This window comes from Haemorhous mexicanus, chromosome 1 (assembly GCF_027477595.1).
Source record: "Haemorhous mexicanus isolate bHaeMex1 chromosome 1, bHaeMex1.pri, whole genome shotgun sequence".
In the NCBI taxonomy this organism is placed as follows: Eukaryota; Metazoa; Chordata; class Aves; order Passeriformes; family Fringillidae; genus Haemorhous; species Haemorhous mexicanus.
The window spans coordinates 7,469,335-7,491,980 of NC_082341.1; the positions used below are offsets into that span (position 1 = coordinate 7,469,335).

At 44.3% G+C, this 22,646-nt stretch overlaps 1 protein-coding gene across 2 annotated transcripts in view; it reads left to right on the forward strand.

Moving 5' to 3' along the window:
• DPP6 (dipeptidyl peptidase like 6) overlaps nucleotides 1–22,646 on the forward strand; it is a 492,894-nt gene that overhangs the window by 65,573 nt on the left and 404,675 nt on the right. Inside the window, exon 1 of one of the 2 annotated variants that reach the window (XM_059839508.1) lies at nucleotides 18,743–19,013. The exons of the other annotated variant lie outside the window; for it this stretch is intronic. Within the exon in view, the coding sequence (XP_059695491.1) occupies nucleotides 18,813–19,013 (201 nt within the window). The 5' untranslated portion in view covers nucleotides 18,743–18,812. Of the gene's footprint in view, nucleotides 1–18,742; nucleotides 19,014–22,646 lie in introns of those variants that run through there. 2 annotated transcript variants of the gene reach the window in all.

A 22,646-nucleotide genomic window follows, 5' to 3' on the forward strand; every position in this document is an offset into this window, starting at 1 on the left:
AATTCTATTGAGTAGTTAATGATGTTAGGGCACTGAGACTCATGGAGAAGCAGATCTGTGAATTCTTTTAGATCTAGATAAACAAATGTTGTCATAGCACATGAAGTATTACCATTCTGTTTTTTACTAAACCTTCTTTTCCTCTAGAACTGCCTGTCCTCATTGCTGCAGACAGAAAACATCTCACTGATTTAGTCTGATGATTTTAAGAAATAGATGTGATTCTTTAGTCCCTTCCTCAGCCCATCAGTAATCCCAGAAACAGGAAAGTGTCTGGGCATGGAAACACTGCTTCTGTACTCCTGCCTTCCCAAGGTGTGCTGCCCTGCACTGCAGAGCCCTCTGGCCATGCTGTGTGAACACAGGATGGAAGCAAGAACAGCTCTTGTCCTTGCTCTGTGGTTCTCCTTGTACAAGGGAAGTGACAGAGGGGTGTTGCCTGCTGTCAGCTACAAAACTTGCTCACCTGCTGCCTAAAGAGGCAGAGGCCCCAGGAGAAAGAAGGGAACTTTTACTGATACACAGCAAATGAAAATTGCTGTAAGGGGCAAGTACAAGTGCCTTCCTCTGCTATGCCCTGAGGCTTGGCAGAGCTCTGGAAGGGCTGCATAAATGGCAGACTCTGATGGGAAGTATTTTTTTTTATATATAGCACCATCATTGCATAATGGGAATCAGGCAACCACATACTCCAAATACCTGAAAAGCTCAACCTTGAAATTGTTTTTATAAAATGGATATTCTAGTGTAGACCATCTCCTTTCAAGAGCAAAAAGGTTTAGTGGTGGCTTGTCCCAGTACAGTGGGTGGCTTTCTCTCTTTGTATTTCAGCTCAGAGGGAGCAAGAGTGACATAGACTTAGGCACTGACAGTCTGGCAGAGTGTCTGGCCAGGGCTGTGCTTAGGAGAAGGGTTTGTCCCAAAAAGGAGTACAAATGGTGATGAGGCTTAGGAAGCAAAAATGTGGTGTGGTGATAAGCTAGGGAAGAGCTGTCTGTGGCCTAGGAAGAGGATTATGGGGAAAATCCCTCTGAAGAAAAAAAAAAAAGTCTTCTAGAGGAAAATGTGGTAGGGCACTACCTGAGGTAGAGTGAAATGCAGGATGAGTTAGTTACAGCTGTTTTTTCTAGGGGTCCTGAATTAAAACACAGGGTTACTAAGTCTTAATTCTGCTTGGTATGTTTCTCACTTTCCCCAAGGAGCAAAAGAACTTATGAAATACTGAGAAGTGGTGAAGCTTTTTTCTTAACAGGAAAGAATGACAGAGCTGGAGAAAGCAAGGAGTGAAAGAAGGGTTATAACCCTTCACAGGCCAAGGTCTTCACAGGGTTATGGGGTGACCATTCTATAAAGCTGTAGCCCTGATCTTGCAAAGATTTCCATGCAGACTTGTCATTGTGATATTTTATGAAAAATCCCTTTGCCAGGATTTCTTCTCCTGGGAAGATGAGAAACCTCAGCTTCTCCCTGTTTTGCTCCTCTGGAATGTGATTTGGAGAATTGTTTACCCAGCATGTGATTTGTTTTTAATTAATGGCCAATCCCAGTCCAGCTGTATCAGGACTCTGGTCAATCATGGGTTTTTATCATTCTTTCTTGTCCAGCCTTCTGATGTCTCCTTTCTCTTTCTTTAGTATAGTTTTAGTATATCATTTTCATAAAATAAAATAAAATGAAATGAAAAAATAAAATAAAAAAATTAAAACATTTTAAAAATATAAAAAAATTTTAAAGCTAATATAAAAATAAAATAAAAATAAATTTAAAATAAAAATTAAAAATAAATAAAAAAATTAAAATTTAAAAAATAAAAGATATAAAATGAGATAATTTAATAATCAGCCTTCTAAGAACTTGGAGTAAATTTTTATCTCTGACCTCGTCCTGGGGACCTTCACAACACTGCAACAATTGGTGACCACACAGACTGAACAACATTTCTTAAAGAAGTTGACCAAATTATCACTTTATTAGGATCTCCCATTTCCAAGGATAAGTATTTTCAATTTCAGGTACAATTCTGCTATCACTGAACTCAGTGGGGAGTTGTGCAGGTGATTTGCTGATGTGGGATAGATGTTTGAATAAATGATATAATGCACAAACACTCACGTTTTCCTGCAAAAATTGGGTAGCAGATGGGAATTCTGGAGTGTGTTCTAGCTTCTTGCTTTCCCTCCCCTCCAGCTGTTAATTATTCTTTCTGGTTTGGATCTTAAGGGAGGAATTATTTATCCTTTGCTATTTGTGTTTCAGTGAAACATTAACAATCTCCTATTAACTGCCTGTGCTAATTATCTCAACAGCAGCAGTATTCCTGCTCATCAGTGAATCCATGAAGGAAGAATGTGGAGCAGGAATAATGAAATCACTTTGTTGTCCCCTTTCTCTGCATGCTGCACACCAATGATTAAAAGGATGGTAGATCCTAACCCTGCCATGCACAAAATACAGAGCTCATGATCTCCTTGTAGGAGGACAGAAGTTTTGAAACACTTCTGTGGAGAAGTTTGGGGAGTTTTGCACTGTGCCATAATTCAGTGTTTGCACAGCTGTCTGTACCTCCTGGGTGTGTTGACACAAAACAGCCCCATGCTCCTTTGAATGAAATATTTCAGCCCAAAGACTTCAATGTTTTAAAACCATTTTGTGTGTAGGAAACCAAAGTGGTCTAATGTGAGTGTCAGTGCTCCTCATCTGTAATGAGTGTTCACAGGAGTCTGCTGTGGTACCAGTTAGTTACAGGAGGAAAAATAGAAATGTGACCTAGCATGTTACTGGTGTAATTAAACTGAACAAAATTAAAGTAGGAGTGTTTATTGTGTAATAAATAATAAAATTATTTATTGAAAAAGCTGAGGGCTCCTAACACTTAGAAAAGATTTTGCAATGCAGACCCAATAAATGTGCCTTTTCCACAGTGCTGTTTGGCACAAAGCATAAATCCTTTTAGTTAAATGAAATGACTGAAAGAAAGCAGTTATGGAAATACATGACTGATGAAGAGAGGGTGATATGAGTTATTCTAATGTGAAAGGCTGTCTCCTATCTCTAATGCTGACCTTTTCCCAGTGAAATACATTTACAGAGTTACATGTTTCTTGCTAATAGTTTCAACTATTCTGGTCATAACTCACAGCTTGAATATGTCTTTTAAAGTAACCATGACCATTTTCAGAGAAACAAGGGAGTTCTGATCATTTTTCATAGACAGACATAACTAGGGCAAATGTCTGTCCTTGGGATCCAGGTGCTTTCCTGCCATTAATCTTCACAGCCCCCTCTGGGGTAGGTGGAGGTTGTTCTGCACTCATTTTATTCCTGGGGAGGTGAAACAATCAGAGAGGCTTGCCCAAAATGTAATCCTGGTCTGACTGCAGTTGATAGGAGATAAATGCTTTGGTCAAAGTTGTTGGAGGCACAATTTCCTATGCAGTAAAGATGCATTTCAATAATCACGAGTTCGTGTCTGTGCATCCAACAGCCAAATCACTCTGGCCTGTTTGCTGACACTTCCTGCAGGAGAAGGCCAAGCTGGAGCTCTCACCTGTGTGAGATGGAATTACATTTTAAATGAGGCCAAGATGGTTTTCTACCTTCCTTTCCTATTTTTGTCTTTCAATAAAAGTCCTCACAGCAGTCCTTTAACTTGTAAAAATTGTACATATCTTTTATTTTCCTCACTGGGAATACTCATCTGGTATTTGTGACCTTGGCATAGGGAAGCAGTAGGTCTCAGGTTAATGTTAATCATGTGTAAAGGCATTTGTAAAGGTATTTAAAAGGATACCATTCTCAATGGAATAATCAGGGCACTGTCTGCAAAATAATGAAAATTTAAAAATAACTGGTTGAACAATGCAATGTAGAAATGAATAGGCTGTAGGAAAACCCACATAGTGTCAAGATTGTCTGCCTATTTCTGACACACTTTTTACAAAGACAGAGAATATTGACATATTGGCTCTAGCTTCAGATGCTTTAATAAAACAATGTCTTGCTACATAGCCTCAAAGATTACTCCTGTCTCTGTAAAGTGCCTATAGTAGATTATTCTCTCTTTTTCTGTTGCTGAGTATTGCAATCTAGGGGCCAAATGGCTCTAGGCTATTGGAGTGCTAAGGCCAGAGAAGAAGCACAGTTTGCAGAATGAATTTCTGGCTCTTCACACCTTCACACAGTCACCCTCATCTCCTTGCTTTCCCTCTGTCCTCTTTAGCTGGGAAGGAGAAGCTCAAGTATTCACTGGGCAGTGCACACACTGCAGAAAGATGTTCATCAGGTTGAAATCAATCTTTTTCAAAACTTGGAGCAGTTCCTTATTTCTGAGAGCAGAGCCCTGGGCAATGCAAGCTGTGGATAATGGGTGGCATCCACCTCAGCAGCAGCAGCTGTTGAGCCGTGCCCTGAGGGAGAGGACGTGGAAAGAGGGGGACCCTCTTTCCCTGTCACTGCAAAGAACTATTCCTGGTGCTTTCTTGGGTTCTGAATTGTTGGAATGGCTCCCGAGGTATTAAAAGTCTTTTTGTCTCAGCCCCGCCACCAGAGAAGAAGTTGAGATTCCTCAGTTCTGCTTTTCAAGGCTGTTTATTTTCTCTTAGCTCATACATTCTTTCTCTGACCTGCTCAGGTCTGTCCAGCAGGTCGGGTTGTGGCACAGTCCCTGCCCTTGGGGTGGTGTTGGCTTTTTATACTAAAACCTACCTGAACTTTATTTACAATAATTTTCCAATACCTATCACCCATGTTAGACCGTCTGTCTCTACTCTAAACCAATCCAGAAGTGTCACCATCACAGCAGAAGATGGGGGACAAGAAGAAGGAGAAGAAGGACAGGACACACCCAGATCCCTCCATCTTGCCTCTTGAACCCCCATTCTGAATCCCCAAAATTCTACTTTTTCCCCCTGTGATAAATTCACTATCATTCCATTCAAACCCTTGTGGCTTGTAACTCTTCACACAAAGTTGGTAATTGTTTCCATGGGTTAAAATGAAGACACAGGTGGTTTTGATCCCATGCCAAGGTCTCTGAGACCCCTGCCAGGGTCTTGAATCACCCAGGGCAGCCAGAGGAATGTCCTGGGTCCTGAGAGTGCTTACCTGTGTGCAGGTTGTGCTCAGCCCTGCACCAGGGCACTCTTATTCTTCCAGCTGACTGCAATACTTTGACTTCGAGGTCAAGGTCCAGGTAATCATCATCTTTTCCAATAGTTTCAGAAAGAAAGTTTCAGAACATCTAGTGGGCAAGGAGGTCAGAGCTGAGAGAAACTAAGGCTTCAAGGCTTCAAAAACTTTGCTGCTCTGAGCTGGGATGGTAATAAGTCTTGCAATTTGTCTGCTCCATGCCAAGCCAAGGAGTCAAATTAGTTTGGTTCAACTTAAATTATTTCTTTTTCTCTCTTTTTTTTTAATTCTTCATCCAAAATTCAAAATCACTTTATTTTGGGATATAAATTGCTGTTATATTCAGGATGAAAGTGGCTGATTTATATGATTTATATCTTCTAACCTTAAGCAATAAATCCCCCTCCACCAATGTCTTTGAACAGGGAATTTTCTTTAAAACTGTCTTACCACCATCAGTTTTAACTTGGACGGGTCAGCATTTCCCAAGAGTATCATGGAATAGTTATTGACCAGCTCTCTTGAGTACCTGAGAAGAGTCAGATTAAAAAACTGGAATTGGACAAACTTTGCAAATGAGATCTCATTTCAGTCACTATCCTTTCACATACAAAATGATTTCATACATTTCAAAAGATACATCATTATCATAATTTATCTTTTTTTTCATGTTTTATATCCTCACAAGCAAATAACTTTTTTTTTTTTTTATTATAGAAAGGAGTTTCTACATAATAGGAGAATCCTAGATTATGTTTGACACAGGCTCTTCATTTAGGTTGTTGTGGCTTTTTTGGAACAGTTTCTACTGTATTTTGATATTGCTTTGTGTTTTACTGACTATTCAATATATTTCCCACAGAGCCCAGTGCTGCGTGTTTCCTGTAGTGAAGCCTATTCAAAGAGGCTATAATCCCGTAATAGTTTATAGCAAAATCAATTTGATATGCCTTGAAAAATATTCACTTGTATTACAGTCAAAGGAAATGTGTGTGCAGAGCTGAGAATTTATACTTGTAATGAATTTCTTGAAGCTGGAAGTGCATGTGCTCGTGTAATTGAGGGTCCTCTTACATCTGACTAAATTTTTCCTTTTCTCGGCTCTTTTGAAAGAGAATCCTGTTTTATCACTGCAGTTAGTTAGGAAGGTTTTTAGGATTTTAAACCTCTGTTTCAGAAGAGGCTCTCCTGTTCAGCAGTATTTTGTGCTAATTTAGCTGCAAATGCTCTGAGTGCCTCCGAGGAGGTAATTAGGTGAATTATTGTGGCGTGGCTCTGTGTACAGTACCTGCTTGGCAGCACATCCTCGAGTTGGTATTTAAGAACTACTGCAGCACCCTCAAGTGGTGATGCTGATCTGTGTTTACAGTTGGTTTTTTTTCCCCAAATGTTTATTTCTAGGCTTATGGATAATTTCAGTACTCAGGTGTTGTCAGTCCTTACAGTCCTTACTCAGGTGAAGTACCCACTAAAAACAATTAATCACACTGGGATCTGAACAGCAGTCTCAGGGAAGGTTTCCTTGGATTGTCAAATGATTTTATGGAGGGCAAAAAGTGTTCTCTGTGCCCGCAGTAACTCTGGCTTTTGGCTAGAATAAATAACCTGAGAACCTACAGAAAGAGAAGCCAGCACCTAGGGGTTTTCCTCCAGACTGTGGTGCAAACATGGAACAACTGTGGCATAGGAAACACAATTTCTTGAGCACACATACCAACCCCAGTGACATCTGTGGCAATGGCTTAGGAAGAATGAATGCCATTTCTTAAGGAATTGTTGCTGTCCGTGGGGTTTAGCTCTTTTTCCATTAGCTGCCTATTTTAAACAAGCAGCTGGGCACCAGATCAGATGAACAGCCCTGGTCTGGGGCCTTGTTGCTTCCAAAATTAGCAAGTGGCACCTCTCCTGATGTTTCATCTCCTTCTAATCCTGCTGAGCCTTCCCAGTAACAAGAGTCATTACCCTGTAAAACAAAAGGCCAAAGGACAAAAAGCCTGTGCACCCTCCTGCCCCCAGGGCAGACCTACATGAGCAAATCCTTCAGCTCCACTGGTCTCAGCCCTAAAACACTGATGAGAAATTTCATCTCAGAAATTTACTGTAAGCCTTAATGGGTATTGTCTCGGCTCTAAGGGCTTTAAGTGAAAACAGATATCACAGATACTCTCTTGTCACTTAAAACAATGTGTACAGGACACAGTGCACAGGGTGGGGGAGTGGAAGTGCTCCCTCACCTCCAGAGGTGCTTTGTGCCCTGTGCTAATGCTGTGGGTTAGCAGAATGGCACAGCTGCTTGTTTACCACTGAAACTTCTACCATGTCTGGTGTCCTTTCTGGATCAAACTCAGAGAACAGGCTTGGAAAACATGATAAAAAATTCAGTTTTATTTCTGGAGGGTAGAAGGCAGTCCAGACTCTAATTTGTAAAATGTATTGATCCAAATGAATTTTCTTCAGATTACTATTAATATTTAATTTAAATTTATTTTTTTCTTTTTTGCCCTCTCTCAGTTATTTGACATAGAAAATAGACATCACTAGAATTGTAAACTTTGTCCTCTTGTCTTTTTTTTTTTAACCTTTCTTTTGAAAAAAGACTCATTTTAAATGTGCCATCCAGGTTGCCATCTATATAAGAGATTGCATTGTGTTCAGAAGAGAAGCATGTCAGTAGAGGGCAGGGTCCAACAGCAGTGAGTTTCCAAAGGGATCTGATAAAGAAATGACAGCTATTTTCTAATATGAGCTATATAATAGACAAAAACTTTGTGTGATGGAATACATTTAATTTAAAGTCTGTGCTCTGATCTTAAAGGCCTGCTGTCAGCTTAGAAATCACAGTGTGATCGTTTTTATTGTATTTTTTTTCATATAGAAAAGCACTACTGGTAGCAAAAGAGAGAGAGATTACTTTGTAAACTTGCCTTAGGCTGCTCCTAAAATAAGCAGAAAGGTGCACTCAGGCCTCTCCCACCATGGCACTAAGCTGGGATATGCAGGCAGCTACACTGCAGCTGACCCACAAACCTATTTTGTGACATTTTGGGGCACGTGTGGGGCTTGCAAGGTGGCAGGGCAGGCAGCTTCTGCTGCCTCCTAAACTAGGTGGCCTGGCTAGAGAATTGCATGTGGTGGAGAGGGGAGCTGAGCTCAGCATGAGAATCCCAGTCAAGGTTCAGTCGTGATCATGTGTAGCCACGTTTCTCTTCACAGAGAAAAGCAAGGCACGACTTCTCAAGAATATTTCTGTTTTTCCTTTCTCTGAGGTTCAGAGAATGTGAAACCCAGAAATATTCTTGGGAAGTCGTGCCTTGCTTTTCTCTGTGAAGAGAAACGTGGCTGCAGTCACAGGGAGCCCCTCATGCCTGGATCAGGAGCTCAGTGCACAGGAACATCCCAGATAAAGCAGTGCTCCTCTGCAGTCCCTGGCAAAAGCAGGCCAAAGATGAAATAATTGCCACTGTACCTATTTAGAAATAGGCCTCCATGAGTGTTCTGAAAGCAACAATATTTCAGGTTTAAGAGACTGGGAAATTCCAAAGATTTGACTCCTTTCAGGTGTTTCCTTTCCTTGTCCATAGCATCAGGTAATCATAGAATTGTTTAGTTTGGAAAAGATCATCGATCCTGACTGCTGACCCATCTTTAAACTGTGTTCCAAGTGCCACATCTACACACCTATTAAACACCTTCAGGCAGAGACTCCCCCACTGCCCTGGACAGCATGGTCAAGTGCTAGACATCCTTTTCCATGAGGAAATCTTTTGTAATATCCAGTCTAAATCTTCCTTGATCAGCTTGAGCCTGTTTCCTGTCATCCTGTCTCTTGGAAAAGAGACCAATCTCCCACTGGCTACAACCTGCTCCAAGGGACCTGTAGAAAGCAATAGGATCTCTCCTGAGCCTCCTTTCATCCAGGATGAACAACCTCAGCTGCCTCAAATGCTCCTTATAGGACTTGAGCCCTGATACAAGCCAGTTTCCAAAACTTTCTTGCAAATCCTTTAACACAAAGAAAGCGCTGTGCATTTCAAGATACGCCAGATGATTTTTGTAGGAAAATCCCAGGTCATTTAAATTCCTGCATGTCCTGTTCTAGCCAAAACACAGTTTTGTCCCATTTTGGGGTGACTGTCCTACTTTCTGGTTATGTCATCTCTCTTATCCAGCAAATGTTTCCACCCCTGACAGGTTGTTGCCTGCATTTGTCATAATGTGCCGCGAGTGTCGGCAGCACGTGTGCTCCATCTTCAAGGACCCATATGTTTCTGGGTGACACAACTGGGCCATGCTCATTGCTTTTGAAGCATCATCCACTTCCAAAAATACCAAGCAGCACCAACAGAAGGACAGACACCTTTGAATGGGGGTATTCTTTTCTCAGTAAAGGAAATTTTCACTAAAATGATCACCCCCAGAATCAGCAGCGCATTCTGTTTTGCCAAGTTACTGGATAGGCAAAGACATATTTAAATTGGTGAGTAATGGCTAAAATAAACAATTCCCACAGAAAAATGGTAAAATTCTCTTGGCTTCATGAAGCTGAAGAAGGTTACATTGTGGTGGTTTACATGAACTCATTGAAGATGTAGCATTGAGAAACAATTTAGTGATTTAAAAACCGTAAATTCCAGATAAATGGCGATGCTGGTTCCATCTGCCCAATGGCCAATAAGGCCAATAAGGTTCCTGGAGGGCTGGCATCAGCCAGTGTATCAAGTGATGTTTCATTAGAAGTTCCTTCTTTAAGACATGGTGGCCTCATTTTTTCAACAATTGGATTCAGTGTTGGTCCTTTTACAAAAGGCAGCTCTGGTTGTGCTGCTGAAGCTGCGTTGCAGAAACTGTGACGGACTCAACAGCTGGGCTTTGGACCCTCTTGTCACATTTTTAGCTGTCTGCTTGCTGCTTGCCTGCTTTTGTTGAGAGGAACAGGAGGATCTGAATGCTGCTGTGTTCTTGGAAGGAATTCGATTATTTTTCTCTGGAAGAACAAACCTTTTCCAGAGGTTTGAAATTATCAGTTGCATTCAGAATTTTCCAGGATTGCCTTTGTCACACTCTTATTCAGATCACGATGAAGCAGCTTCTATTTTCTCACTTAATGGAGTCCTGAATTGCTTTTGTCTGTGTGGTGAAATTATTGAACATCTCTAAAGTTAGTTTTCATACTTTCTTCAGTTCACTTGACATGCTTTTATGAGTCCTTGGCATATGAAAATAATATAGATCTATCTCTAGATCTAGCTCTAAGTCAGGAGTGACTAGGTGTGTGCCTGGCTTGTTTCACAAAGCTTTTGGTTTATTTGTATTTTGAAGATATTACTTAACAAGCCAATAAGATCTCTGTCAGTTTAACTAGAAACTAGAAATAAAATGCCCCTAAATTTAGGTACATGTAGTGAATACATCAAGGTTCATGTGACTATCCACTGGAATTTTCCAAAGCAGCAGTTCATATTGATTATGTCATCACTGATGTGATTTTGATAATTCCAGTGTGTATTCCAGTACCTCACGTTGCTGAATACCCTTGCAAAGTTTAGTGCCTCTGGCATATGTTGAAAGAGTGCAGTAAAATTAAAAAGAAGCACATATGTTTGTGAGTTTAATCCAGGTACGTCCTAAGAGATGTTGAAAATGAAAACCTGTCATTGGCTGCCTTATTTATTGATCCTAAACATCTTTGGTCATAAACTTTTTTTAAACTGGTAAAGTTGTGATTTATTAATCTCCAATCAGTATTCAATTCTTGTCCTTGTGTCTCCCACCTTTTAAAAAATGAATGCACTGTTTGATAGCCATATATAATTCTGCATATTTGTTGCTACATAATGGCACTTGACCAGAAACATTTACAGACCTTTAAAATAACTTCCATGAACCTCAGCCATTTTTGACTTTATGTTACTGAGACAGGTGAATTGGACAAACTGTGTAATTTGTACTGAGAAAACGATGAGCAAGCCTGTAAGCTTTATTCCTTAATCAATTTATGAAGGCAAATAGGCAGGAAAGAACATGCACCTGCACTGAGAGTGGAGAAGCACAAATATCAACCAATTTAAATTAGTCCCAAATCCAAAATGACATTATTTACTTTGAGGTGATTTCAGGGGACTTCTGGCAGTTAATCTAGAGCTGTGCCCTATAAAATCCCTGCTCACAGCCCACTTTGCTCAAGATGACTGGAGCTCATCAAATGCTTTTCTGTTCAACCTGAAAAGTTCCTGAAGTGCCCCAGTGGCAATTCTGTGCATTCAGAACTGCCCATGAGGACATCCCACAACAGCTCCTCACCTGTCTGTAATCCTGCTGGGAGGCAGAAACTGGGATGAATTGTACCTACAGCCTTCAAATTTACCTGATCTGGTATTTACTCCTGAAAATATCCAACATCCTCCCTCACAGGGAGGGGTTTTACAAACCTCCATCATTGCTCCTTTTTCTCTAAGTGTTGCAAGAGAAGAACATTTGAATATGCTGAATCTGTGCCAAACTGGAGGAAGAAACATATGTCTGGCAGGGCCAGAAGGAGAACAAAGGAGTGGGAGGATATTTGGTTAGCCTAAAGTAGCCTTTTTGAGATGTCCACTTCTCTAAACATACTTTTTTCCTTGCATATACATATTTCTCTCTAGGGTTTCCTTTCATTTGGGGGGTTCCAAAACCTAAAATTGTGTCATTAAATCCCCTGAGTCTTTTAGTAAATCTAGGTTTTAGTTCTCTTCCAAGCCACAAAACAAACCAAAACCCTGTGAATTTAGTGACAGTTCATCTGAGTAGTCAGATCTGTTTAAAGAAAATCTTTGTATTAGAAAAAAAGGTCTTCAAATTAAATTATTTTGTCTTGTCTGCTCCCTTTGAATCCTGTGGCATGCATTTGAAATGCTAACTCATTAAATTCCTTCTGCTCCTCCAAGATTCTTCATGCACAAGTGCTTTTTGGGAAGTGGAAATTCAGAATTTCTCCAAGGTATTTTGCTTCTGCGTGCTGCCAATTTTACAGTGGTGAATTAGGCAGGAATTGCATCAGCTTCTCCCAACTTGGGCAATTAAGGATGTGCAGATGTGGCTCATGCACACAAATGGAGCAGGAACCTTTCACATATAGGGCTGAGTGTTCCTCTTGCCTTGAGTCAGTCTGTCTGAGGTGACAGAGGGATGCTTCTGCATTTCTGATAGACCTGCAGCAGTCTACTTTGCCTTTCTGAAGACAAATATGTTCCCTTTTCTTTCTGAAAACACTCCTGAGAGATCAGATTAATCAGGCAACCTGGTTTCTGTCATGGCACATCTGACTTGAGTACCCAACCCTGGCAGGTTACACAGCAGAGAGGAATGTGCATGGTGGAGATCAGCTCAGTAATGTTGGCCAAGTCTCACTTGGATGCCAGCAGCTTGTGGCATCCAAGGAAAGATGTATTTATCTGTAATGCTCCATTTCCTGGCTTCTCTTGAAGACACAGAATTGGGATCTCATCCTAACTTCTCTCAAATAAAGCTCCCAAAGACAGAATGTTAATTAAGACAAGAAAGACAGTCTGCAGTACAAATTTCTGTTGGTATGGATGTCAGTACCAGCTACGGGGTTAAGCCAGGACCCTGATGTGGTGTGCAGCTGTACAAACACATGTACATCAGTATTTTCTTTTCCTTAGGCTTTGCATAACCTTTTTTAGCACCGGACTTGCACAACCAGACTTTTCTCTTCTATGTTGCTTTTTTTTTTTTTTTTCTGCCTTTCATCACCTCTGCACCAACTGCAAAACCATAAAAAATCATAAAAACCATAAGGAAAAGACCTTCTTGGTCATGTGATCTATAGTTTTGCCAGTTGGCAGGATTATGCCTTACAGCACATTTTCTAATGCCTCATACAGGCTATTTTTACGTGCCCTCAGCATTAAGACTTTCACCCATTTCCTTTGGACACAGTCCTGCTCACACTATGGGGAAGAACCTGCTGATTTTCAGCTACATGCTTATGATTTCATTTAATTAGGCCTTGGTGGGTATCAGGGCTCTCAGTGGTTACAATCACCTATCTTACTGACCCCTGAGAGAACATTCATCCACCAGGTGTTGGAATTGCCCTCTGCAGCAGCTGATCTCCCTGGCTTTGAAAATGCTCCCATTGTGTAGCCCAAATTAACCCTGTCCCAGCCCAGCCTGGCTCCCTGCTCCCCAGGCACGTTGGTGCTTTCCATCTCTGACAGTTTTGGTCCATTTCTTCTCTGCCTCTTTGACCTCACTTGTCTTCATCTCCTTTTTCTCTCAGCCCTCCTGGTACTCCACTGTTGTCCATGTCTCTTCAATATGCTTTTGATTTTTTTTCTTCTTGGCTCCCTCTGGGCTCATCTCTTCTCCTGAAGAGCCTTTTTTTTTCCAGCCTCCTTTCTTTATTCCCCAAAATCTTGTATCCTGTGAAGCCACCATTGTCTATTATTCCCAGTACTTGAGTATCAGTGTTTTATATTCCCCACAAAAGCCTTCATTCCACCACTTGTGGAAGACTGAATTATTCTTGTGGTGCCCAGAAAACTAATTTTACCAATGTTTCTCTTAATCCAGCCTGGAGAGCTTCCTTGTTCATTTGGAGACTTTAATTTGTTTTATTTTTTTTTAACCATTATTAGGCCTGAAAGATTATTTTTCTGAATCGTGTGTGATTCCAGAGAGAAATATGCATCTCTATGTCCTCACTCACTGTCCAATGCTGCATTGCTACATCACTTGCTCTGAGATGCTGCTGGCACAAATAATGAGCTGAGAAAGTGAGCACTCAGCATACTAATTCCACAATATCCACTGCCCCTCCACAGCCCTACTGTCACATCTTGCCACAGTGCACACCCTTTAAATCAAAATGAATGATCAAGTGCATCCTCAGGGACTGACACAGAAAAGGGAATTCCTCCTTTGGTCTGGTTGGGTTTCCAGTTGACACCAGGCAGCAGATGTATAGGAGGCATAAGCCTGGGGCCATTAGAGATTCATGAGCTGGATGATTTTATCTTGGCTGACCATAGTAATAGGAGTTAAAATATTGTATCTTTGAATCTCTAGTGCCTAGACAGTTGCTATTATAAAAACCTCAGAGGTGCTATATTAATAAATACAGACATTTTAAGAGAAAATACTTAAACTTGGCCTTTTCAGGAGTGATATTAAAAAAATAATCAGGAAATTCTAAAATTCCTTTACAAGCTCATTGGGAAATGAAACTGTAATAGTTCAAATAATAAAAAGTGTACTTGAACTATTGAAAAAAATACACTAATCAGCTGCTTAATACCTATCACCACTTGAAAACTAGAAACATGTTCAGCTCTGTCTGCAACAAACTCTATATTATTTAGATGGCAAGCTCATAAATTGCTTTGTCAGAAAGAAGAATGGAACATGAATAACAATGCATGAATTCCCTGACAGATAGAAGTTATATCTAAATAAAAAATGTCCAGGAGTAATAGTGCCAGATTGTTTCTTTGTCAGTGTTATTCTGAGCTGATTTGTCTGAAACCAAATATTTAATGTAAAGTTTTAAAGGCAGTAGGGCTTGGGTTTGACCTGCTTTTGATTGTGTTACATTAATAGTGCTGAAATATGGGGACACTGTTTACTTATACAACATGGGGAGAAAAAAGTGACATTTTTTTCTGAATGCTTTAAAAATGTCAGTAAAACATACTTTGGTGCTGCAGGGAAAATGTCTTAACTAACACTTTATTTTGATGGAAGTGTCACTAGTTAGGAATCAAACATTCCTTCAAAACTTTGGATACTGAATTAAATATACAACTGAAAGATGCTTGAGGACACTGTTTGTTTTGAAATGCCTTGATTTTCATCTTGGGATCTCATTGCAGGGTTTAGGGAAAGGATTTTCCTTACGTGTAGGATGTGTGTTTAAAGACAAGAACCTTATGTTTGTACTTTCGAAATACTTTGCCTCTTTATACATGTTTCATAACACAAAAACCACTTCTCCTCAAATCTTACCACGGGCTGGGAAGGTCTTTTCTGCAATACAAGCCCAGCTCCTGAGGTGGTGTTTGTTTAGTGCCATTTTGCTGCCATGTCTCCATGTTTCCTGTGTTTCTTGGTTTTGGCTCCAGGTTTTCCATGCCCCATCAGTTGTGTGCCACTATCTGGTCACAGAACCAGGACATTGTAGAGGACTCTGGGCTCCCAGTCATGCACAGATGAGCAGCACCTTAACCAGGGCTTGCAGGTGGAGGGGAGAGGTGCTTCCAGCCCTGAGCAAAGCCTCAGGAGCCCTGGGCTCCCTCCCTAGCAGGCAGCCAGGGCTACCATAACACATTTGCAGGGACATCCTGAGCTAACTTGTGCCCAGGCAGGCTGGAGTGCTCTCCAGAGTCCCTAATGCAATCATCTTGGTCCCTATGACTCAGAAAAATCCTCCTGCTCTCAGCAATGGCATCGACAGACTGGTCCTGGTGCATCTTGTTGCAGGGGGTTATTTAAGATATTTTTGCCTCCATCTGCCTCCTCAGCCTTTCCACACAAGGTCACTCTGGCTGTAACAGGGTGACAGAAATGTGTCTTGCAGTTCTCAACTGGTGCAAACATCCTTCACCCACCATGATACCCATAACACAGCATTAAATTGTTTCTGCTGTCCCTGGTTTGTCATGGAGGGGAGAGCTGGAATCAGAAGTGCCTTTAAATAGCTGTAATTATTTATTTTTGGGTGAATGAATCACAGCCCAAAGCTACATGATCAGGATCTTTTGGTGGATGAGAACCATTTGGCTGTTTATTTTTTACTGAGATTTTCAAGTATTTGACATTGCAAATTCTGTGTTCCCCTAATATAATTTTTCCAGGAATTGTGTACACACATACATGTCCAATATATGTGTGCATGACTAAGCAAACTCAGTTATGTGAAATTTTGGTTCTTAAGAATTAAAACCACAATGTATTTGGATTTGAATTGGTCCTTAGAGGCTCTTTTGGTTTTGAACTGGGCTGTGATGCTGAATGTTTTCTTTTTACTGTACTTTCTTTGAAACTTTTTAATTCAGGCATTTAATCTTTGTTGTTTTTTCCTGCCTAGTGGTTTCTTGTTGCCTTTTTGTGGTTTTCTTTGATTATTCCTTTGTGTCCTAGTTTTTCCTTAGTAGTTAAAAATGTATTATTTCTTTTAATTTTATTCTCTTGTTTCTTTTTTTTTTTCATTGCTATTTGTCACCAATTCCAAATATCATATGGCCATGATTATTCCAAATATCATTAATGCAGTTCGAGGTGGAATTTAGCTGAGCTATGTGTCCAGATTTTTGGTAGTCATTTTGTGCCTGGAACAGAAGTTACAAAGGGTCCCAGTGGCTTCTGGAAAGTTACCTCCGTTATGATGGATGTCACTATGACTTAGAAGTTAGACCTTTGTTTCAGAGCATTGTGTGCTCATCTTGTTTTTTAATTACATGTCAGGATCTCAGTTGTGAAGATCAAAATGATTCCTTCTTTGAAGTTCCATCAGGAAGGAGATAGAGCGTTTGTTTTTGTTTTCTCTCCTGATGAGATAAGGTTCCCTTTTCATCTAAATGTTAAGACATTTCATGCCTGACTTTGAAGATACAAATAAAAAGGAGTGGATGAAACTATTCAGACGCAAAGAGATTTTTGATCAGGCAGTTACTGAAATCATGGAGGGGGGAATCGTTGCACTCTAGAACATTTATACATGATCTACTGAAATGAGTTTTTTTAAAGACTGATGAAATTACATATATCAGAGATGGTATTATCTTAACAACTAAAACTTTAAGCAAGAACAGTGTTTAGAAACAGAATTTTAGCCCATAAAATCCACTAGTTAAATTATAATAAAGTTTGTGAGCTCTTCAGCAGCAAGTCTCTCAATGGGAATGGACAAACACCAGTTCATGTTCTGTGCGTTGTGATCACAATATCTCTGGCAAATTTAGAGGTCAAAGGGGAGGATTTCAGAGAGCAGAAGAGGGGACAGCAACTCTGCCACTTTCCTTTTAACCTAAGCATCTGTTGCTATGGAAACCCCTGTGCCTGGTGCTGGAGCAACAGGAACTGTCACCCTCTGTCCGGAGCAGCCGCGCTGGGCTGGCAGCTCCGCGGTGCCGCCCGGGCCGTGCCCGCTGTCCCCGCCCGGGCCGTGCCCGCTGTCCCCGCCCGGGCCGTGCGCGGTGTCCCCGCCCGGGCCGTGCCCGCTGTCCCCGCCCGGGCCGTGCCCGCTGTCCCCGCCCGGGCCGTGCCCGCTGTCCCCGCCCGGAGCGCGGAGCGGCGCCCGTGGCTCCCGGGCTGGGGGAGCGGGGCCCGGCGGCCGCGAGCAAAGGCCGTGCCGGGGGCTCCCGGTGTGTCCCGGTCCCCGATCTGACCCCGACCTTGACCCTGACCCCAGCCCCAGCCCCAGCCCCAGCCCCGGCCCCGGCCCCGGCCCCGGCCCCAGCCCAGCCCCGGCTCCATCCCCGGCGCCGGGATCGCCGTTGTTTATCCCCGGCCGGAGCCGCCGGGAGCAGCTTTGGGTGGATTTCCACTGAGGGGCGCTGAAGCACGTTTTAATGCAGCAAAAATGAATTAATACAAAAATAGTAAGAGACGCGATTTACCGGATTATTGAAAAGCGACGACAACGACCACCTCCAAAAAACCCCCACCCCCCCCTCTTCTCCCTCCTTTCCCCGGCCGTGGGGGGAAGGAGGACGGGCGGAGGGATGGGCACCGGGCAGTGCCCGCTTGCCGGGCTGAGCCGTGCTCGCTGGGGCAGGGCAGGGCAGTGGGGAGGCTTCGCCCTCCCTCCCCTCGCCCCTTCCTCGGGGCCGAGCCACTCCGCGCCCAGCGGCCTCCCAGAGCCCCTTCAGCCGCCGGTCCCGCCTCCCAGCCTCGCCTTCTCCCTCCCCACCTCTTTTTTCTCTCTCTCGGCTGGCGATCAGGTGTCTGTTGCCTTTTTTTTTTTTTTTTTTTTCTTTTTTGAGTTGTTTCCCCGGGAAAAAAAATAGGCAGGAAAAAAACCCCAGAAGGTATCGAAAAGGAGATGATCGTAGAAGAGCCCTCCTTCCCAAGAAGAGCAACGTGCTTTGAATGAGGCTTCCCAGCCTCTTCCACTCCGTCTCACACACTCTGTCACTCTGCCTCTCGCTTGTGCACACTGTTGGTATGCGACCTCGGAGGCGACTGCTCCGCCACCTCTGCCTGGGGAGCCGCTGACAGCCAGCGATTGAGCCAGCCCCCCTTCCCTTTTTTTTTTTTTCCCTGCTTTTGCAAACACACACGCACACCCCCAAAGCACATTTAATGCCGATCTACTCAGGCGCCATTATCGGGGGTACGTCTTCGTGGAGTGTTTTGATTTTTTTTTTTTTTCTCTTCTATCTTTTTTTTCCTTCCCAACACTGGATGGTGCAGCATTCCCGGGGCCTGTGGTGTTACGGCTCGATTGCGTTTTATTATTTATTTATCTATCTTCTCTCTTCTTCCTCTCATCACTCCCCCGGCTTCTCTCCGGGTGCCGGTGCAGAGGACCGGGGAGCAGGATCCCTCTCTCTCCCTCCCACTGATGTGGGACTGATCCTCACCAGCGTGTAGCATGCTGTAGCCAAAAACGAAGAGAGGAGGGGAAGAAAAAAAGAAGCGGCTCTCTTGCCCTCCCTCTCCCTCGCTTCCCGCGGATTGACTTCATGGCTTCACTGTACCAGCGGTTCAGCGGGAAGATCAACACCTCTCGCTCGTTCCCCGTTCCCCCCGAAGCGAGTCACCTCCTGGGCGCCCAGAGCAGCGAAGAGGACGGCGCTGCCGGCAAGACCCCGCGTCCATTGCAACAGGAAGGCAGCCGGCCCCGCTTCCAGTACCAGTCGCGAAGTGACTGCGAGGAGGAGGATGTAAGCGCCGGTATCGTTCGCGTGGGGCTGGGTTGGGTTTTGGGTGCCCCCCCCTCTCCGCCCCCTGTCCTGCGGGATGGCTGTGTGCCCCTCTAAGCTGGCAGCGATTTCTTGCCGTTTGTCCGCTCTTCTTTCCAGGCGGGTCTTTGCGCTGCGCTTCTTACCCTGAAGTGCCGGGGATCGTACGGGACGGAGCCCGCTGGGAGCCGAGCGGAGCCGGGACTCGCCCGTCCCCGCGCTGGCCCCTCAGCTCTCCCCGTTACCGAGCTCCTTGCGCGGCTCTCCGCTCCCGTGGAGCGGGGCTGAGGAGCGCGGGGTCAGCACCTTAGGAAATGCCAAGTGCCAGCTCCGTCCTGCTGCCCCCAAGCTACGAGACAAGGGTCCCAGCCCCCCTTTTTATTTTTTTTTTTTTTTTTTTTTATTTTTATTCCGCCTTTTACCCTTTAACACTCTCCCGGGGCAGAAGCCTTCACCTTGTCCCTCCCTCCTGTTTTTCCTGTCAGCCTCCTCCTAACCTGGCAGCAGGGAAACTTTTTAACCCCTGAGCAGCCGTTTCTGGGTCACTGTGTCCCCCTTCCCCGCTGCCCCCGGGCGAGTCCCCCCGGGGAAGCCGAAAACTTCGGCCGCGCACCTTCCGCTCCTTCAAAGGGTGCATCTGCATATCGCCTTAGTAACGAGTGACTAATCCAGGCCGCTGGCTGCCTGCGGTGTCCGATGGAGTTAAACTACTGTGGGTCGATCGCCCCTGGTTCTTTCGGGGTGGCGAGGAGGGGAAACAGACTCAGAGAACAAGGGCCAGTGATAGATCAAAACATGTGGCTCCGCATGCCTGGTTGGTGTTAGGTGTGCAGAGGGATTTGAGTGTGTTTTGCCTCTGTGGAAGCTCACACAAGGGGAAGCAAATGGCTGCAGCTGGGAATAATGTTTGTGTCTGTTAAAAATATTTCTTGCCCGAGTGGGACGCGTTAGCTTTGCAGCAGGGTTTAGCTTTGGCTCTGGGAGCCTTCCCAAGCAAGGCACAGCTTCAACCACAACGGCAGAGCTGCTTCACTCAGAGGAGAGAGTTGTGTATGCAGGGAAATGTCCTCGATTTATCTTTTAAGTCCCTGTCCCTTGTCCCGCCCCTTTGTAAAGACTTTTGTGGTCCACAGAGCAAGTGCACTTCTGTCAGCGATGGGGCCAATTGACCTAAACCTCTCCCCGAGGTGACTGAATGCTGACAGCCCCGGAGGACAGCAGTGACAGGGACTTGAACTGACTCTTCCCTGTGGCCTGCTTACCGGCAGCGATCTTGGCACTGCTGCCCCTTGGCCCTAGCCAAGTGCAAGGGGACACCGAGCCCCTTCCCCGGGTGCCCGCACCCACGCATGACACTCTCCCGGTGTGGCTGGGGACACGGGGCCCTTCCCGGCCGTGTGCTGGGCTCTAGGTGTCGCTGCGAGCCAGCGGAGTGCCACCTCCAGGACTGGGCTCAGGCACATTTTCCTCATTGTTTTAATTTCGTTTTCCTGGACTTGCAGACAGCAGATGTCTGGAGCCGCTTCTCTGGTCACCAGAAGCGCTGAGTCCGGAAGCAGAGGAAAGCCTGCAGTTTAGCATGTGCGAGTGATTTCTGCTGACAGGCTCCAGAATAATAATAATAAGAATATCCTTTAACTTCTATAAGGAAAGTTTCTTTCTTTCTTTCTTTCTTTCTTTCTTTCTTTCTTTCTTTCTTTCTTTCTTTCTTTCTTTCTTTCTTTCTTTCTTTCTTTCTTTCTTTCTTTCTTTCTTTCTTTCTTTCTTTCTTTCTTTCTTTCTTTCTTTCTTTCTTTCTTTCTTTCTTTCTTTCTTTCTTTCTTTCTTTCTTTCTTTCTTTCTTTCTTTCTTTCTTTCTTCCTTCCTTCCTTCCTTCCTTCCTTCCTTCCTTCCTTCCTTCCTTCCTTCTTCTTTCTTTCTTTCTTTCTTTCTTTCTTTCTTTCTTTCTTTCTTTCTTTCTTTCTTTCTTTCTTTCTTTCTTTCTCTTTCTTTCTCTTTCTTTCTTTCTTTCTTTCTTTCTTTCTTTCTTTCTTTCTTTCTTTCTTTCTTTCTTTCTTTCTTTCTTTCTTTCTTTCTTTCTTTCTTTCTTTCTTTCTTTCTTTCTTTTCTTCCCCCCCTTTCCCCTCTCCCCCATCTCCTCAGAGTTGTGTGGGTGCCCAGTGACTGCTGGGCACTGCTGAGGATCACTGCTGTCTGTGCCTGCCTGGTGTCCTCTGCAACGAAGTGTAAAAAAGTGTGGCCAGAAGCAGGGATTTGGGGTGACTCCTTAACGCACGTGGACACTTTGCGTGAATTGTTTCTAATGTTTCTAAAGGGGGCAACCTGTCCGAGAAAGTCCCCTGGACCGGCTCAGCAGTTCACAGGGGCACCCTTCTGGCAGAGTCTGGGAAACCTGAGCTGGTGGTCTCCGGCAGAGGGTCGTTCAGGTCGGGAGGATGAAGTCGTGACAAACCAGTGGAAATGGTCTTTAAATCGAGTGTTTCAGGGAGCGGGGTCCGACCTGCGGGGCCAGGCACCGGCAGGAGAGGGCGGGACAGCTGGAGGTGTCCCCGGTGCTGAACGGGAGCGGAACGGCATGGGGGCAGCTGTCCGGGGTGCCGAACTCCTCTTGTCCCGGGTGCCGAACCCCTCCTATCCGGGTCAGAAGGAGCTGTCCCGGGTGCCGAACCCTTCCTGTCCCGGGTCAGAAGGAGCTGTCCGATGTTCCGAACCCCTCCTGTACCAGGGAGGAGCTGTCCGGGGTGCCGAACCCCTTTGTCCCGGGTCAGAAGGAGCTGTCCGGGGTGCTGAACCCCTCCTATCCCGGGTCAGAAGGAGCTGTCCATAGTGCTGAACCCCTCCTGTCCCAGGGAGGAGCTGTCCGGGGTGCCGAACCCCTCCTGTCCCGGGTCAGAAGGAGCTGTCCAATGTTCCGAACCCCTCCTGTCCCGGGGAGGAGCTGTCCATAGTGCTGAACCCCTCCTGTCCCGGGTCAGAAGGAGCTGTCCGAGGTGCCGAACCCCTCCTATCCCGGGTCAGAAGGAGCTGTCCGAGGTGCCGAACCCCTCTGTCCCGGGTCAGAAGGAGCTGTTTGCTCTCCAAACACTCCCAGGACCCGTACCGGGGCGAGCTGACAGTGACCTCTTGCCCTTGTCTGTGCGAGAGCAGCAGAGACAGAGCGGCAGCCGTCAGGCTCACTCCGGATGAGCAAATGCAGCCCTGGGCCTGAGAGCCTTGAGGAAAGGGGGAAAGTGTGGCAGAGAGCTGGCAAAGAGCATGGGACAAGTCCAAGGAGAGTGGTCTGATTGTGCAGGGTGCCAGGAGTACGTGCTATTGCTCATCATGGGGAAGGGCTTAGGGAGACAGCACTGGAAACTCTTTCCTAAGATTAGAGTTCTGTTTTCTGTCTTGCACAACTGGGGCATTCACGATGTCTTTCATCTTTTGACATCAATGTATTAGGAGAATCTAGGACTTGAACATATAGAAACAAAGGGTTTTCTCCCTTCCCACATTTTGAAATATCATAACAAACCTGAGAATGAGACTGTTCTGTTCCTAACTTTGTCATGTGATTAATAAAAGGGAGAGAACTGTGTGTATTTTATGGGTTACTGATGATGACTTTTCCTACTG